The 19037-nt window shown below is 30.7% G+C and overlaps 1 protein-coding gene across 2 annotated transcripts; it reads left to right on the forward strand.

Annotated features, from left to right (window-relative positions):
• Positions 1–72: 72 nt before the first annotated feature.
• Positions 73–18673, forward strand: LOC117680581 (uncharacterized). Of its 2 annotated transcripts, none has more exons than XM_066080608.1 (6): positions 73–325; positions 463–512; positions 15716–15835; positions 17811–17928; positions 18066–18097; positions 18195–18673. In XM_066080608.1, the coding sequence occupies exons 1-6, from the start codon at positions 240–242 to the stop codon at positions 18398–18400; spliced, it is 612 nt and encodes a 203-aa protein (XP_065936680.1). In that variant the 5' UTR covers positions 73–239; the 3' UTR covers positions 18401–18673. The 2 variants fall into 2 exon arrangements, with proteins under 2 accessions (XP_065936680.1, XP_065936681.1); XM_066080609.1 differs by lacking the exons at positions 73–325; positions 463–512 and adding exons at positions 15074–15221; positions 15371–15420.
• The last annotated feature ends 364 nt before the right edge of the window (positions 18674–19037 follow it).

Here is a 19037-nt window from a genome sequence, read left to right on the forward strand (position 1 = left end):
AAACAGAACAATTTCAGTGTATGGAACTATAAATATCACTCGTATTTGCTCACTTTCATTCGCTAGAACATCTGCTATCTTGATATTATTTGACCGGCGTTTCGATAAAATTAGAGTTGTGAAATACTAGGATATCTCTCAGAAAAAACAGGAAAATAATTGTCAATTGATACAAAAATCAGCTTGAAACCAGACGGTTCTAATATTTTGCAATATTGCACATGTGACTGCTGACAGATATGCATCGAATAAATGAAACATTAATTCTTATGCTGACAGTCAAATTCGTTGAGTCTGAGAATGGAGTTTGTTTCCCTGAAAGAAAGTGAGTAATATATAATGCCTGGTGTGTAGTATTTTTAATTCATCCAATTGACAATCGATATTAGAAAATCTGTCATATATTTATACATTTAACATTGCAATTGATGATAATAAATTTAAAGCTTTTTTCTATTGAAGAGAAAACAAATGTTGTGCAAGGTATTACCTAAAGGAAGGTAACTGCTTACGTAAGTATCTAAAAATGATAGATAGACAGACAGACAGATAGATAGATAGATAGATAGATAGATAGATAGATAGATAGATAGATAGATAGATAGATAGATAGATAGATAGATAGATAGATAGATAGATAGTAGATCGATAAATAGATAGATAAATAGATTTCTCCTTCTTTACATGTACAGCCTGTAACGGAAGTATTGGTCCTCATTGTTCCTTGCCATGCCCTAGAGGATACTGTGGGAATCAGTGCATGAATCAGTGTCGCTGTGATTATTGTAATAGCCAGACCTGTGTGTGTAACAGTAAGTATCTGATAACAAACTTAACACGAACATGCCCAGAGTCTGACATATGATCGTATTATCGAAGGTTGGTTCACGAGGTATCTCGGAAATCTCACTCTTTGAATTCTGTATGGGTTTTTTTAGATTGGATTTTTATTGATTAGAAAATGAACTCCCGAGAGTAGTTCAAATTACATCTATCACAAAAAAAAATCATTATGTTACATATGTAAACGTATTCACAATGTTAAAATATCAAGCTGAAGGCAAATGTATAACCCAATGCTTGAAGCCAACCCTTTGATACATTTCCCTGTCATCCTGTGACTCGGTAGGACAATCTTACTATGCAAAGAGTGAAATATTTAGTTTCCTGGAAACAGTTTCACTGATTCCGGTGTTATTCAGGACAGAGATAAAAAATAATCATTTTTGTAATATCAATATGAAGTTGTAGTATATATTGGTAGAAATTCGTAAAATATGTGAAGACTGATGATTTCTCAAATATCAAAAACGATAAATACATCCGAATTAATGTTTAAACCATAACTGTTATGATAGGAAAAAAGAAACTTCGGAAGATATGATGTTAAACATTTGATGATGCAATCAGAAAGGATTCGATTATTTTTCCTAATCTACTTTTTGTTTTTGTTATGTGATTTGCTGAATGAATCATAAGTATGGCAATATTAAGCCACACCCCCTCTTGCCCCGGAAATGGAGGGGACCTTCGCCTTATGAGAAATCTTGTTTATATGATGTCAAAAACACATGACAACATTCATGCGTATCTTTTTTACAAATTGATGTAAGTTTTTCTAATTATTCCAACCAATAAAAAAGTATAATTTTTTTATTCAGAATATTTTAATCAAAAACGTTTATTGTTGAGTAGAAAGTTTAATACTATATGTCGTCTTTTAAATAGTAGTGTTAACACCGAAACGACATTCCATCAGGCTTTTTTCTTTTAAGTATCATTTATACTTTTAGCAAATTATACAATTTCATTAAAATGTATTAAAAAAATGTTGAATACAGTTTTGGTCCTGAATGTAAACACCCAAGTTTGAAGTATTCGTGAGCACGTAGTGTCATTAGGTTTTATAGCATGTGAACGAGATGTCAACGCGAAAACATTGTCGGCATGCTGTAATGAGCTAACGCATTTGTACACAAAAGAAAGAAAAGACAGACATAAATGATGTATTGATGGCCCCAAAAAGGGGTATTAATGACGTTCTAGTTTATTTTTTCTCTGGCCAGGTGTGAAAATGGTAGTTTATATCTTAAAAGATATTGTTCACATTTATTCTTTTGTATGGAAACTTATCAAGTCCTAAATAGAATATTTTGTCAACGTAATAAACTATTTTCATATTTTTTATATTTTGTAAACAAACCTGTGTACATGTCTATTCAACATGCTGTAATTTCGTACACTTTTCCCCGCATACATGCGCAAAACCACACATGTATGAATGTTTTTTAGATATGCATAAGAAACCATCCTTTCTCCTCACATTAATAACCTTTGTATTCAATTAACACCAATGAATAATCTGTCGTTTTCGTCACAATGGATTCTTTAATACAGCTCATCATTCTGAAAAAATTTGGGTCGCAAAAATAGCGTTTAATACGGCGTATACAGCTTTAACAAAAACATAGAGAAGCAAAAATTCATTGATATAGCTTTTTAACAAACAATTACTTAGACTTGTTTTTTGTTTTAATCGGACAAATATAATTTAGTATTCCATTAGTCGGATAAACTGATAGTGATACACATGTGATAAAAAATATATTAAATTTTTTAAATTATTGTTTAGTATAATTGATCGAAGATGGCTATCAAGATTCTATTTTTTTAAATCTTAATCAAAGTCTACCTGGATTCAGCCAATTTATTATTGCTTTTTTATTTTTGTCACGTTTTGATACTCTCCCTCTATTGCAAGCAAAATCTTACAAAGATTACGCCCTTAAAGTTACAGAGTACAGAAATCTGAAGTACAGACAATATACAACACGTTCGTTATCAAAAAAGTTACAGATTCAACAAACAACAGCTGAAGTTGTTTTAAGTAGCTAGGGGGTATATAAAGATTGAATGTATCTCAATCACAGCAATCTAGAATTTGACAGAATATGGTTTGAATTTTCAAATGATATACTTCCCAGTAAATATACAATATACCAATAAGGACTTGAACAGTTCAGGCTATGTTGATCGGTTACACCCTTTAAATCAAACTTTAAAAAATGTCATCTATTTGAAATACCATTGGTTTTAGGAAACGTATACAACAAATGTGGCTGCCTTATTTGCAACAGGTGTTTTAATTATATCCTTAGGAAATAACTCGAGTTATATATATATATATATATATATATATATATATATATATATATATATATATATATATATATATATATATATATATATATATATATATGTATGTATACTGCAAGTTGATAGAGAGTAACACGTGATGAGAAAGCAAATATGTGAACCATCTTCATAAATGTTAAACTCATTGTTGTTAATCAGGAAGTATTTCGTAAGGATTTAATCAGATCGTTATTTTATAGTATGGTTATAGTGTAATATTCTTCTCTAGATGAGAGAGAAAACCCAAATCTCTAAAAATCGTTGTGAAATCGCTGCTGCCCTCTATTGTCCTTTTTAAAATTCGACAAATGTTTCAATTGACGGTATCGGATGATCTAATAAATGAAAGCTGAACTCCAATGGTTTTTCACTGTAATAGCAATGCTGTTTATACCGATTGTACTTCGAAGACACTACGAGTCATGAACGCTAAATATTTTTGGAAAAATTGGTGGATAGCAAAATACACTCTGATTGACTACATTGCTCTTATCAGCGAATAAACAAGTTTGAGATAAATGGGTGGAATCGCGCGTTACATTACTCAATGAAAAAGTGACAGAGATACTGAAACATAAACCCGAGGAACTAACCGATACGAAAGTGGTTTTTTTTACACCTGATATGACCCGATGTGTTTTTTTGTGATTGTCAAAAAATACTATAAGTGGAAAATATACCACAACATAATGATTGTAGGCTATAGAGATGAACATATTTTTAATTTTTACGTAATTTTTACGTAATTTTGCACTCTTAAAATGCTTTCCCTGTACATATGAAACGTGGTTTAAATGCAATACTGAGGTCAAAAAATATCAAGCAAACTTTGTCATTAAAATATTTTAAAAGTGTTTCTATATACTATTAAATTCTATTTCAATTTTATTTTTATAAATGAGTTCATATAATGCATATAGAGATAATAATACCGAAAACTGAAAATGCATTGAAGCCGCTTTCAAATGATAATATTTTTAAATATCCGAAACTAAATCTATCCTTCTTAAAAAAAACTAATAGAAGCTGCAAGCTGAAGGTATGAAATCATTATTTAAGGAATGAATATAATTTCTACCTATGTTATACGATATAACATAACTTGGGGCAGTTTACGCTTTATAAACCGCGAAGCACCTCTAAGTATAATTATTCTCGTCTCCTTTGTGTTGAACATTTGTATCTTGCTGATAAGAAAATGCAAGATAAAATTGAGAAACGGAGAGCAATAAAAAGAAAAGTTTAAAAAGAGGATTATTTTCTCGATGAATTTTGTAAAACAAACCTAATCACTAAAATTCAAAACTTTGAAAATTTTATCAAATAGTACAGTAACTGTAAAATTGTTTATAAATGCATTGAATGTTGGCTTATTTCTTATATTTCCCATAAGAAAAATAATACAACGTTTTAAAGGAAATAATGATTTATTCTGAAATCGAACGATTTAGACAAACAAACCAAATAAAACATCTTTTATGCTATTAGGATTATTTTTATTTGTCATAATTTGTTTATAATACCAATATCATATCAATTAATATTTTTTCATTCAAATATATCTTAAAATTTATTTTAAGCCATTGTTTAACTATTAAAAAAATTAAATACCTTAGTATATACTCTTTCAACTTATTTATTTATAAAATATGTAAGTTATAAATCTATCTTATTGCAAAGAACATAGCATTACAATCCTTAATATCAACTTTTATAGGTTATGTTTTAAATGCATTGATGGTAACCTAACAACAAAACTTTAAGATAAACGCGATCCTTACTTATGTAGCAATATACCTTCCTCTCCTGCATATGGTGTTTTTGTCTCTTAGTTGATTCGATACGCAAGGGCATGCTCTTCGTATGAACAGTTTCTAAGGCGAGGCAAGCTACTGACAAACAAGTTGATAAAACATGACTATCAACAGTCTCGTTTGAAGTCATCTTTTCGTAAGTTCTATAGTCAATACAACCACCTTGTCAGCAAATACAATCTTCCACTGGGTCGCATGCTGACTGAGGTTATTCATACTAATTGTTAGACCATAATCAATCATCAAATTGTCAACGCACTTTTCCGAATTTTTTTTCCCCGATTACGACAAAGAGCACACGGCGGGTGTGACCGGTCAGCAGATGATTCTTAGTCCTCCTAGGCACCTGATTCTACCTATATCTTTTTGGGGGTCCGTATTGCTCTGCTTTGAATTTGTATTTCGTTTCAGGGATTTTTGAGATGGCTCACGGTTTGTTATTTTCATTTTTTCATGCCCCTCATTATTCATACCTGTTATGTAATGATTGATAAATTAGACTTTAAGTGTAATATTGAGCATTCTTTTGAAGGATAAATTCTTCAGACTCTTTCATGACAGATTTGCAGGAATGTAATGATGTCAGATCAACAACTACCAAGCGTTTTGAATACGAATTATTATTATTAATCGGCTTAATTCTGTTTTCTCTTTAGCAGCTTTTCTTTGTTGGCTTTATAAAGGGTAAATGTTAATTTATAGCATAAATTTCATTTATATAACACACTTGAGAAAAAGAGGCTCATGGAAGTTAACTGTTCAGGTGAGTATTCATTTATCTTTTACAACTTATTTGTATAAATTTAAGAATAATATATATTAGATGTTTTTCTTTTTCATCACAGATATAACACAAGAAAATTACGTCAAATATGATATGATAAGGTTATCACAGTCAGTCCTATACGATGATAATGATGATGATGATGATGATGATGATGATGATGATGTGAAGATACACACGGTATAAACACGTGTCAATATGGATAAACCAAGACCACTCGGATCGGACTATAACTTAAAAAGTAGCTTTTATAATGAATTACGATATAATTCATGACTGGAAAGAATCACCAATTTTAAGAATCTACTTGACAATAATTTGAAAATGCCAAGTCCTGTACAACTACAGATGAACAGTCTTTTTTACTTTAAAATTATTATTCTTTATTTGCTCGAGCTATACAGACATATACAAACGTTGTCCAGACATTTTGACTATTTGCAGTTTTAATGTATTTCAAAGTAGTAGGACAACTTGTAGTTTTGGAAACACTAGTTTTGTAGAATATGATAACCTCGACGCATTCAGTCCTAACAATAATCAATTAAACTACTTTCTTTTCTTTTTTTCTTTTTCATCTTTCTTTCCTCCTTTTCTAGCTTTATCACCGGTGTGAGATCGGTTTGTCCAGTGTACGACATCAGCGTGAGATTTTTCTGTCTTACATTGTGTATTAGTACGCCGCTTTAAATCGGTGTCTGTTGTAGAGAAATGCAAAATGATGTTTTGAGATTATCCATTGAGTAGTTGTTTTGCTTAATTCATCACAATTTATCATATTTTTTAATGAAATAAATGTTGTATACTCTCATTTTGACTTGCACTATTTGAAGCACGCGGATGGATAAGCAACAGGAAATAATCATTATATACTCGTATATTCGTCACCATTTACACCTGTTTAAAAATAGCAATTGAAATTGTAAAAATATTTTAAAGTAAAATATAAAAAGTGGTGCTGCTATTAAAATATGTATTAGCAAACACTATATATTTCACACTATATATTTCACCGACACCAACTGGTGTTTAATAAGTTCACCAGATATATCGGTCAGATAGTTGCTGCCACTTCGTAAATCCTTAAGAAAATCTTAACAGTAAATCAAGTACCAAATCTCCACGCGCTCGCCTTAATTCTTCCTCCGACGTCTTTAAAAAAACGGAATTAATTATTTGCAGAAAATTTACCCCTTATATGTTAGACCAATACGCAATGTTGGATTCAAATTACTGAACAATTAAGAGAAATGCTGCTCCCCTATCCCCTCAACCAAAACCACCATCACCACTGACCCCTAATGTGATTTATCTATCACGAAGTTGAAAAGTACTGAAAACAAATTAACTATCAAACATTAAGCAATATTTACGTACATGTAGCAATCGATAATACATTTGAATTAACCCTCTAATAGTTAAATCATAACATATTATAATATGCTAGAGTTACAATGTAATGGAACAAAATTTTCCTTAAATAAATGATACATACTCAGCAGCTCTGTCAGTCTGACTTAACCATGGTGACGTCAACGTACGTAACAGAACTGATACACCAACACCGTATTATCTTTCTATAATAACGCTCAAAACAGAAATTTAGAACAGGTGGGGGTTTTCCTGTGAAAGATACATAAACACTTTTAGTGAGATTTTATAGTATTCATATTTAATGAAAATGTATTTACAAACACTTTTCTAAATATCCTCCAGTTGAAAACAATAACAAATAAACTGTACTTGGGTTGTCAATCTTTATGACGATGATTTTTTTTTTATTTCTGGACACCGTGACGGACAAACCAAACCAGCTATAGAACCAAAACCAAAACATACGTGAGGGTAAAGCAAAGTTCAACTCATCACTGAACATTTTGATTTTTACAATGAAAGATATTAAAAACGTTTTTATGGACTGTTTAAAATATTTCTAACACATGCATCTTTTAACGGATAGAGATTCACAGGGGGTTGGGGGGGGGGTTGGGGTCGATAGTCTACTTTGACGCCACCGACTGCAATGAGCTGAATCAAAACGTGGTGATGACCCTTATTATAGCCGGTGTGTTATGCCTTGTCGCACTCTCCTTTATCGTAGTCAGGATATACAGATGGGATATAAAGTACTACATACATGCATGCAAGTACAACAAACTCACTTCTCTCCCGGAAACATGCGTGAAGTCTTCCTCTACGATATATTCGTCGCATAAAACACACGACACCTGAAATGGATCATGGCGGAACCGATCGAACTAATCGAACATAACTACAAACTCTGATTGCACGAAAGAGATATCATTCCAGGCGTTCTTGAAAGTATGGATTTCAGTCGCAATTTCTATTTTTTTTATACTATTATTATGTTGATGAATAATGGTATTTTTTGTTTTAACAAATCTCTGCATGGTTAACAGGCAAATGTTATCTAATAATTGAATGTAAAAATCTTTCATGAGATGCGTGAAAGAAAAACATACAATTCGTTTATACCGCCTCATTGTGTAAATAAGATGCATATAATATGAATATGAATTCCTGTGTTCCTTAAAAAGAAGATTAAATACAATAAGAGCTTGTAAATAGTGTCCAATTATACAAATATCTAGCAGTCTATCTTCATTTTGAATTCCTTTGTATAAAGCGTTGCATAATCATTTACCTGTGTGAAAAGTTGTGGTTAAATAATGGATCGCAGATGTTTTCTGAATAGTTCCTTTGGTACCTTGAAACATATATTTAACATATAGTTGTTTAAATACATGTAAATACATCAGTTGATATAATGAATTTGTTAAAAGTTTATTTTACTTTATAAATTATAATTTTAAACCTATTTATTCAAACAGTAATCATAACTTCAGTATAAAATACTTAAAAATTGTATGCAAACAAGAGCTACTTTTTCACATACTTGCCGTCAACTGAGTAGAAGAGTATGATAAAATCAATAAAAAAACACGCAAAAGAACTTGACTAAAATGAGACACTGTACCAACTCAGTACTCACTGGTCACAGGACACCCCTGGAGACTAACACTGTACCATCTTAGTGCTCACTCGTCACAGGACACCCGTGGACGTAGTAAACGATTTAGAAAAATAGGCACTTTTTTAAAACAAGCTGACCAGATTACGAAATGGTCAGGTTACAACAATAGTTTTTCTCAATAGTTTCCTAAGTGAATCAACAAAATCAAGAAATAAACATCTAGTTAGAGTTCCATCAACAAAGACAGCTGCTTACTGGTTACAGTACACCCGTGGACGTGATAGCAGCTCTCCTTGGAACAGTTACACCGATTCTCACACCGAGCTCCGTATGAAGGATGACGACAAGGGATTTTGCAGTTGATATCATTGTTTGGGTTAAAGTATCCTGGGGGACATTCTGTAATTTAATAGCTGGCATTGGTGTGTAGTCATAAAGTTTATATATCCACGTACACTTCTATTTCTCATTTTTCTTACTACATATATGATACATTTTCCCTAGTACCAAAAGAAAATATGGAGAAGAGTTAGTGACTGTTGAAAAATTTAAGTTAGTCAAAGTTCATAACTTTCATTTCTTGAAGAATCAAAGTACTGAAGAACTGACGGGAGTTGATTTTGTCGATGTTTTTAATGATATGTTATTTTGCATGACAAGGACATGTATACGTAGTTTCTAATATATATTTTTTTATAATATGAATTTTTGAACTTTTTCGACTAGAATGTCGAGAAACCTCCATATGAATCATGTTAAATAATATTTAAAGATAAAATTAATTCAATCAAACTATGTATCAGTGGTAGAAATATTTCTCGAAAATTGTATGGATCCAAGCAATATTGAACTCTAGTCTCGTCCAACCAAACGCTCGGCTGACACCGTAAATCTCCGACAAGGGTTTACGGAGACAGTTGAGCGTCGAGTTGAACGAGACTATATTGAACTCTGGCGTAGGAATACATACGACTACAAAGAATATTTAAATTGTTCGTACCATTTAAAATCTGACTATGTTTAAGGTATTTGTAAATAAGTTTCCTTGAAAAACAATGCTTTAGCATACATTACATCGAATTCATCAATTATTTTCAAGAACTAAGTCTTGTCAGGAGCAATGATTTGTGCTGAGGTCCAAACACTGTTTTACTTTCGGTTTGTCCGAGTGACTGCATAGGAGAGTTGATTAAAAATCAACTCCCAAAAAGAGTATGTGATTTAAATAAAAACAAAAATAAACTTTTCTTTACACAATTCTTTTCTGAGTAGAAACAAATAAAATCCTTTGATTTTACAAACGGTTTTCAAAAGCTCTGTTAAGCAATTTAAATAATTAATTTAATTCAAATATGTTAACATTGTTCATTGAACTCTTATCTTTTAACTTTAACTATGCGTGAATAATATCGTAGCCAAGCAAAACTTTAAGAACGTTGGGTAAACGTATTCTATAAATAGCAAACGGTAATGTTATATATTTTTGCTCATTTTATATGATAAACTAAAAAAAATTATTTTTTATCTTATTTGATTTCTTTAAGACAAAGAAACTAATTGTTAAGACTTCAAATTTTGTATGTAAGATCAGCATAATTTGAGGGGGGGGGGGGGGTGATTTTTAGCTCAACATCATCATAGTGCATTTATGATAACTGAAATTTATCATTTTAATGATCCATTTGTACCATCTATTGTTGCAATATTCTACACAAATAAGTATAAGTATAATTAAATTTATGGTACCCATTTTGTTGTTTGATATGATCTCTATTTAAACTAAATGGTACAGTTTTGTGTTTCTTACCTCTAATATATAGAATAATACACATCAGATCACATATAAAATGTTAGCTTTTGTAGCATTTTGATAATCTGTTTTTCCAGGGCAGAAATTGCAATAATTTTCTATTGTATGTTTTTTCCTCCAAGATACTAAAGTAGGACTTCTTAGATTGGTTTCATTTTTTAGGGTCTTCTGCCAAGAATGTTATCATGTTAAAGTTGGGGGGGGGGGGGTTCAGTAGAATGTGCTGTATAAAATGTAGATAAGACAAAAACACAGAGAAAAAATATGTTCCTATAATATTCATTGAATTAAAATGTTCAAAGATTACCGTTAGGATGGAAACAAATTATGTTGTTTTGAATACAATAAAAAGCTGACTCGAATAACATATTGGTATTGTTAATAAATTAACGGTATGCAAGCTAAAATTGTTCTTTTTTAAACCTTATCCCTCTGGTGTTTCAATTCTTATTTTGATTATTGAGTTCATATTTTTGGCATTTTTTGGAACAGTATACGTATATTTAGTAAAATAGATTCAACAAAGCCACATATTTTACTCGTTACCTGTGAATTTCGACACTAATGTCGTGAATACCGATTTTTGGCAGCGGACAATGTATAAATTTGTCTGATATAATGGCATATATTACATTTAACTCTAGATTGTAGTTCAATATTTTCCAATTACATTATGATATATGTTAATAATAATAGTTTCTGCTACTATTTTCTAGTATAGTAGACATTTTAGCTACTAAAAACTTTAAGCTAAGGAAATATCAGAAATTATTCTATGGGACTCACTTAATGAATACAGTAATGATAGAACCCTTCTCCTATTTGTTTTAGAATTTAATCGTTTGCAATATCTAAAAGCAATTAAGCTTTTGTACGGTTTTTCAAAAATGTCTTACTCGGACACTCAATTTTTGTATCCATGATTTTTTTCAACTTCGTGTCTCATGCACCCAATATTTTGTCAGGAAGCTCTAAAATGCACCATGTTTGGCATGAAATACTAGGAAAAAATGTATTGGAATTAATCACTTTTTATAACAGCCGCAAATTTCACATGTTTGTGAAAGGACCAAACGTGTTCACAGGAAGTCCCACGAAATTAATCCTTTGCGACTAAATAAGCAATGTTTAGAAATACTAAATTGTGATGATTAATTTGATTCGATTGCTATATAGATAAAATGGTCATTTTCATGAACTTATATAAATTCTTTATCAGATGTTTCATTTCTTTTCAATTATGTCACCTGTGTACAAAATGATTTGAAAACAACATTTGAATTAATATTTTTACTGGAAAATTGACTGTAACTAAGCAATGGTTTCTGAGAAACAAAATCTGGGAACATTTTTGATAAAAGCTAATAATAATAAGATATATCAGAATTTTGAGTTGAAGTTTGAATAGAGTCAGTTTTAAAATTCTATCATGAGCACTGTTCAAACCTTTGATGAACATCCCAGTTTGCTAACCTATACGATCTATATAACAAAGCAAAACCAACCAGCGGATTTCTAACAACAACCAAAGGAGCCAATTCAAGATGAGTATCAGCGTAAAAAGTACCATTTAATTTATAACATGACTGTAAAGTTAACTTTTTCCTAAACTCAATCGCAAATTATTTTTGTAATCATATGGTTAATTTGAAAGATGAAGAGTAAGGTAACCTACCCAGGTGGCCCGCAAATAGATTGACATTTTCCTAAACTAAGTAATGCCAACAATGCAACACAGTTTAAGGATTTGTGAACATATGCCATATTCTAGTATCATGATGTTTTAAGTTAGCATTTTACAATTTTAAATGTGTGAAATTTCCTAACAGGAAAGCAGTGATGTGAGATAATTAGCAATTTATTTTTGCAAACTTTTACGAGTGTTGGTTGGCTACACGAATCAACACAAAATAATCATATCTGGTATCGGGAATATCTGTTGTTCCGCTAAATCGGGCGATTAATTATAATATAATTTATTATCACATGATTAAACATATTGAAACAGCTATCAGATATTTTGTCGATCAAGCCGGAATTAAGAACGAGGAAATGTTTAATACCTTTGGGAGGAAGTTTTCATGTCATTAATTGTGAGATCACTTAAAATAAATAGCTGGAACTATATATATATATATATATATATATATATATATATATATATATATATATATATATATATATATATATATATATATATACTTAAATAAATAAAACAGAATGCGACAGTCCAAATTAAATAAATTGTTTACTGTTAGCGCTTTCAGCCATGTCGGCTCTTCAGACAGTTTTGTAAAACTGTCTGAAGAGCCGACATGGCTGAAAGCGCTAACAGTAAACAATTTATTTAATTTGGACTGTCGCATTCTGTTTTATTTATTTAAGTATTTTTTGCTGTACCAAGGCTTTATTTATCTACATATATATATATATATATATATATATATATATATATATATATATATATATATATATATATATATATATATATATATATATATATATATATATATATATAAATAGTATAAATCCACACACGTAGTAATCCAAAAATAAATAGTATAAATCCACACACGTAACAGGGAACCTAAATACCAATGTACGTCCGTCAACATATAAGGAACTGTGCAAGGAATAAAAGTCCTAATTTTACCGTTTTTCCTTTTTACAAGTTTCTGAGGGATACCACAGAAAAAGAACGTGAGGCAAAAGAAAAACTGTTTATCAACAAATATAGACCTGTTTTAAATGCCTAATAATTATATAATGTATCAGATAAAAACTGTTTCCCGTAATTATTTTATATATTTCTATTATTTGTATGGAGAATTTTATTTTCCCGTACTTAATGTATATCTTTATATTATGACGTCATAATCAATTCGGCTACATAACGTAACATAATACTAGCGTTTTATGACGTCACAATAAGAAATATGTATTCGTATGTATGTGTATTTGTGTAACTTAGCAACATGTTTTCAAACTCCTGATGATTTAAAATGAAACTAGTTGAGTTTATTTCGGTGTTGTGATTTTTTTTCATATATATATATATATATATGACATGATCATGATTATTTTTTGACAAGGTAGAATATCGCCCTTTTTTGGTCCGACAGTGTAAAATGCAGATGAACACTGACTGATTAGTCAGAAATGCACAAATATTCAACACACCAAGAGACAGAGGAGTCGAAATCGTGTACATATGTGTTCAATAATAAATACAGTAACTATCTTGTTCATAGAATTAGTTGAATATTGCACTGTTCATCAATCATCATTATGTTGTGTCGACAAAAATTCAAGAGACAGTACGGCGCATCTTATCGAAAAAACCGACTTGAGAAAATTTTCCGATCGGGAACACATGCAGGGCTCGAGAAGAATCTCCTGGACAGGTTTGTTGATAAAAATATGTCTTTTCTACTTCTCATAGGTAATAACTGTTCAAAGTTTTTTAAACAACTACATTTATTATTTTGTAAGCATGTATTTTTCGTGTTTATCATAGGAGTTGCTACAACCTAAATCTATTTTTATAAATGAGGCCCCTTGAAGGGTTACTAGTATTTGACATATTTATGTCTATTCGTTTTAAAATGAACCTAAATTGGTAAACCATTTATAAATTAATAAGTTTTTGAGAAGAAGTTGAAAATGTGAAAAGTTTACAGACGGACGGACGGACGGACGGACGGACGGACGACGGACAACGGGTGATCAGAAAAGCTCACTTGAACCTTCGGTTCAGGTGAGCTAAAAAGGACTATCAACAGTCGTTCGAGCTGTTGATCGTTGGTCTTGAAAAAGTCGAAAAGAAGTCTACAGTTTCAAATGCAGCAATAGGGGAATTTGATGAACCATCAAGATTTTTTTCTTCGAGAAATCGGAGCCGGAATCTTTACAAGTTAAACGAAATTCGTAGAAATTTTGACCTTATAAAGGATACCAAATTTATACCGGTATATAGTTATTTTGTTTTATGTCTTTTCAAAAAGTTTGTATAAAACTTTTAGGGATTCTAAAGTGCAGAAATATTTGATAGGTTCAAAAGTGAAAATTGCACATTTTTTACATACGTATCATTGAAAATAGTAATAAAGAAATATTAGTTTCGTTAAATTTTTATTTCATAACAAAGTTATCCTTTAAAATACAGATTTTAAATAATATTATTTTATGCTGACATTGTCTTCAGGAAACCCTTTTAAAGCATGACCGTTTTAACTTCCAAAATTTATCTTTACGTTATGTTTGCTCATTTACAATTACATGATGTAGTTGTGAAAATACAGAACAATTTAAATGTATGAAACAGTATAAATATCACTCGTATTTGCTCACTTTCATTCGCTAGAACATATGCTATTTCAATATTATTTGACCGGCGTTTCGATAAAATTAGAGTTGTGAAACACTGGAATATCTCTCAGTAAAAAACAGGAAAAAAAATTTCAATTGATACAAAAATCAGCTTGAAACCAAACGGTTCTAATATGTTGCGATATTGCACATGTGACTGCTGACAGATATGCATCGAATAAATGAAACGTTAATTCTTTTGCTGACAGTCAAATTCGTTGAGTCTGAGAATGGAGTTTGTTTCCCTGATAGAAAGTGAGTAATATACATTGCCTGATGTGTTGTATTTTAACTCATCAAATTGACAATCGATATTCAGAAAATCTGTTTTAGGCTGTTATAGATTTATACATTTCAAACTGCAATTGATGATAATTAATTTAAAGTTTTTTTTTCTATTGAAGAGCAGGCAAATGTTGTGCACTGTATTTCCTAAAGGAAGGTCAATGCTTACGTAGGTATCTTAAAACGAACGAACGAACGAACGAACGATCGAACGATCGATCGATCGATCGATAGATAGGTACTGTGAACTCATTAGATTTCGTTGGTCTCTATTATTATCTACGAATTAACATCGTCCATGAATTTATGGCTTTAAAGTCATATCTTCTTATGTTTTTATAGGAGAATACCTAAATTACTTCCACCCGACCCTGTTATATTTCAGTAACCCACTACATTTGGCCCCAATGAGTTAAGATTATTCCACAGTAGCTAGTTTTTTTTCTCCTTCTTTACTTGTACAGCCTGTAACGGAAGTTTTGGTCATCATTGTTCCTTGTCATGCCCTAGAGGATTCTGTGGAATTCAGTGCAGGAAACGCTGTCCCTGTGATGATTGTGATAGTCAGACCTGTGTGTGTAGCGGTAAGTATTTCTTTTTATTACGGTTTAAACATAAAGCATTTAACGGAGTATCTCAGAATTTCCACCTACGAGTCACAGAATTTTCATCCCTTCTTTAAAAATAAAAATCGTCCAAATGGGACGGTGCAATAACCTTGAGACAGATAAATGCTCTAAAGTAAGACTTCAATTGTATTGATTACATTAAAACATTTACAACTTTTTAATGAAATCAAATCTTGCCCTTTTATTGAAGTTATCAACAAGTATTTTTTGCGTTTCGAATCGATACAATTTACTTGTGTTAACTTGAATTTATAAATAAATGTATACTACTGTCTTCATCCTCGCTCTATCTTATTGAATATGAAAGGAAATACTAGTAGTTATAAAGATGCATAAAAAAGAAGAAAACAGTGAGGAAAAATATTCTATTTTAGTAGTTTAGAAAATCTAAACATATATTCTTTAGATAGGTTCATCATGATAGGTTGTGCCTAACATTTGTCTAAATCATAGCCTCCGAAGTGATAAGAAAGTTTAGTTATTATCATATGATTATTTTCTAGAAAGACGTCAAAAACATTAAGAGAAACAAACACTAAACTACTAAATATCAAAATCATGAAAACCTTCCAAATAGTTTATCAACCAGATATATATTTGACATTGCACTAGATATTGGCTTATTTCTGTTGTTTGTAATTAGGAGAATATAATGTGTAGTTTTACGAAAATAATGTTATGTTCCACAACCGAACTATCCAGATAAACAAACTAAATGTATAATCTTTTACACTAATAGGATATTTTTTCATTCATCAAAATTGTTTTTGATGCCAATATTATATCAATTTATAATTTCGAATTCAATTTAGTTTTTTATTTATTTATTTTGAATCATTGTTTAAAGCTATACACGCTATAATTTACGTCAATTTTGAATGACAGTGAAAACGCATGTGTTTGTCTACTTATAAAAGTTATCCTTAATCTGTAAATTACAATGGTGAATTCCATCTCGTTACAAAGATATAGATTTTTAATTGTTTATTTTCCTGCCACCTTTTCATGAATATTGATGAAGGAAGAGCAAACCGACCTCATTGCGCATGTCCGCGGAGAACTAGGTGGTCGTTATTGTTTGCCAAATTAAATATCCAACTTGATTTTTAATATGCTTAACAGTTGTTAATTTGAAATACATACATGTATAATGAGAAAAATACGTTTGTCATTCACGATACCCTTACTTCTGCATTAACACTTATAGGATCTATAAATAGCACATAGGGGAAAAACACAGGCCTACGTCATTTTTTTAAAGGAAGTATTCATATCTACTCACAGGCTTTTATTTTTTTTTTTTGTTTGTACTCGTATATCGGACAAATTTATGCTTTACTGAAAATATCCTTTCCTTTGTGAAACTATCACAATTATGAAGATGTTGACCCTTCACCAGTTTTGGCATGATAGGCTAAATTTAGCTCTCGATATCACGTGATAGATTGATATCTACCAGGAGGCATTACTTTCCTGGCAGGAAAATAGATATTTTTTATTGTTTAATATTTGATATATTTGTTACGTGATCGAATTGAGCATTATAATTAACAGCATAAAGGTAACTTTTATTAGTAATCAAACACATACATTTTCCCCTTTATTCAAAATTGACGCAAATTATAGCGTGTATAGCTTTAACTACTTAATTGAATTAATTGAAATGAATTAGCTTAATATATTCTCTATCAACCTAATCAAACACAAGTGATGTATGTTATTTTTTATTTATAAGTAGAAGTTACCAGGGGAAATAAAGAGAAATATCTTATTGTAAAATATATGGCATTTCTATCCTTAATAATCATTTTTATAGGAAATAAAAATTTCAAATGTCCATAATTATTTATACTTGTAATGTAATGATTTATACTTAAAGTGATATAGGGAACCTTTTAAAGGAGAAATTCTACAAACTATTTCATAACAGATTCGCAGAAATCACATGATGACAGCTCAGCAGCATCAACGCGTTTTGAATACGAATTTGTTGGCTTGATTGTGTTGGGAATCCCTTTGGCAGCTTTTATTTGTTGGATTTATAAAAGGTAAATGGTTAATTTTCTTTAATTGAATTGACACACACAGTGTTTGCATTTGCTTCGGTAATCGTCTCCTGATATAGCATTTCAAACCGAGTATATGTTGATTTATTACATAAATTTAATTCATATTGCATATGTAGGAAAAAGAGGCCTTTGGAAGTTGACTGTTCAGGTGAGTATTCATTTATCTTTTATAACTCGTTTGTATAAATTTACAAATACTACTCTACTAGTAATCTATATTAGAAGTAATTTTCTTTTCATCACAGATTTAACAGAGGAAACTTATGTCGAATATGATATGATAAGGGAATCACAGTTTATCTTAGATGACGATGATAATGATGATGATGATGATGATGATTTGAAGAGACACACGGTACAACCATGTGACAATGTGGATAAACAAAGACGACTCAGCTTGGACGATAACTCAGAGGGTGGCTTTTATAATGAATTACGATATAATTCTTGATCAGAAAGGACGCATCAGTCTAGGAAACTACATGAGAAACTATTTGACCATCAAATGCCATAATATACGACATGTAGTGATATTGGACCGTTGCAATCGTCGTTCTTCCAAACTGGGTTAAATGTTCAGTGTTTCTGTCAGTGAACTACAGCTCTAGCAAATGTTAAACAGTTAATAAACATATGCCTTGTTAAAAAGGATTACGAAAATACAAAAAACAATTCATCATATGTAAATGTATTTAATTAAAAACCTTTTTTCAATAACAGATTATCTTGATAAAGATTTCGCAAATTATCTGCGGTTTTTTACGTAATGCAACCTTTTACTTTCCTTCCAAAAATATATCATGCAGCGGACAATATATTGTTGTGTTGTTTGTATCTTAAAAATAAAACACGAAGCATTATATATTGATAGAGAAAAACAGTAAAAATATGACGAACGTTTCATCTTCAAATAAATAATATATAATTCTGTCAAGCTGACTCAACCATGATGACACCAACATATGTAACGGAACGGATACACCAACACTGTATCTTCAGTTCGATAGTAAACATTCAGAACAGGTGGGCGATTTCCTGTGTATAATACAGAGATGCTTATAACAAGATTTTATTAGCATTCATTTTTA

This window comes from Magallana gigas, chromosome 3, assembly GCF_963853765.1.
Source record: "Magallana gigas chromosome 3, xbMagGiga1.1, whole genome shotgun sequence".
NCBI lineage: Eukaryota > Metazoa > Mollusca > Bivalvia > Ostreida > Ostreidae > Magallana > Magallana gigas.

What these genes read in the sequence shown, in the direction of transcription:
- LOC117680581 (XM_066080608.1), top strand. Translation starts at nt 240, where the DNA reads ATGCATCGAATAAATGAAACATTAATTCTTATGCTGACAGTCAAATTC. An exon ending in GTTTGTTTCCCTGAAAGAAA is followed by an intron (nt 326 to 462) that starts GTGAGTAATATA and finishes TTTCTATTGAAG; the next exon opens with AGAAAACAAATGTTGTGCAA. An exon ending in AAAGGAAGGTAACTGCTTAC is followed by an intron (nt 513 to 15,715) that starts GTAAGTATCTAA and finishes TTACTTGTACAG; the next exon opens with CCTGTAACGGAAGTTTTGGT.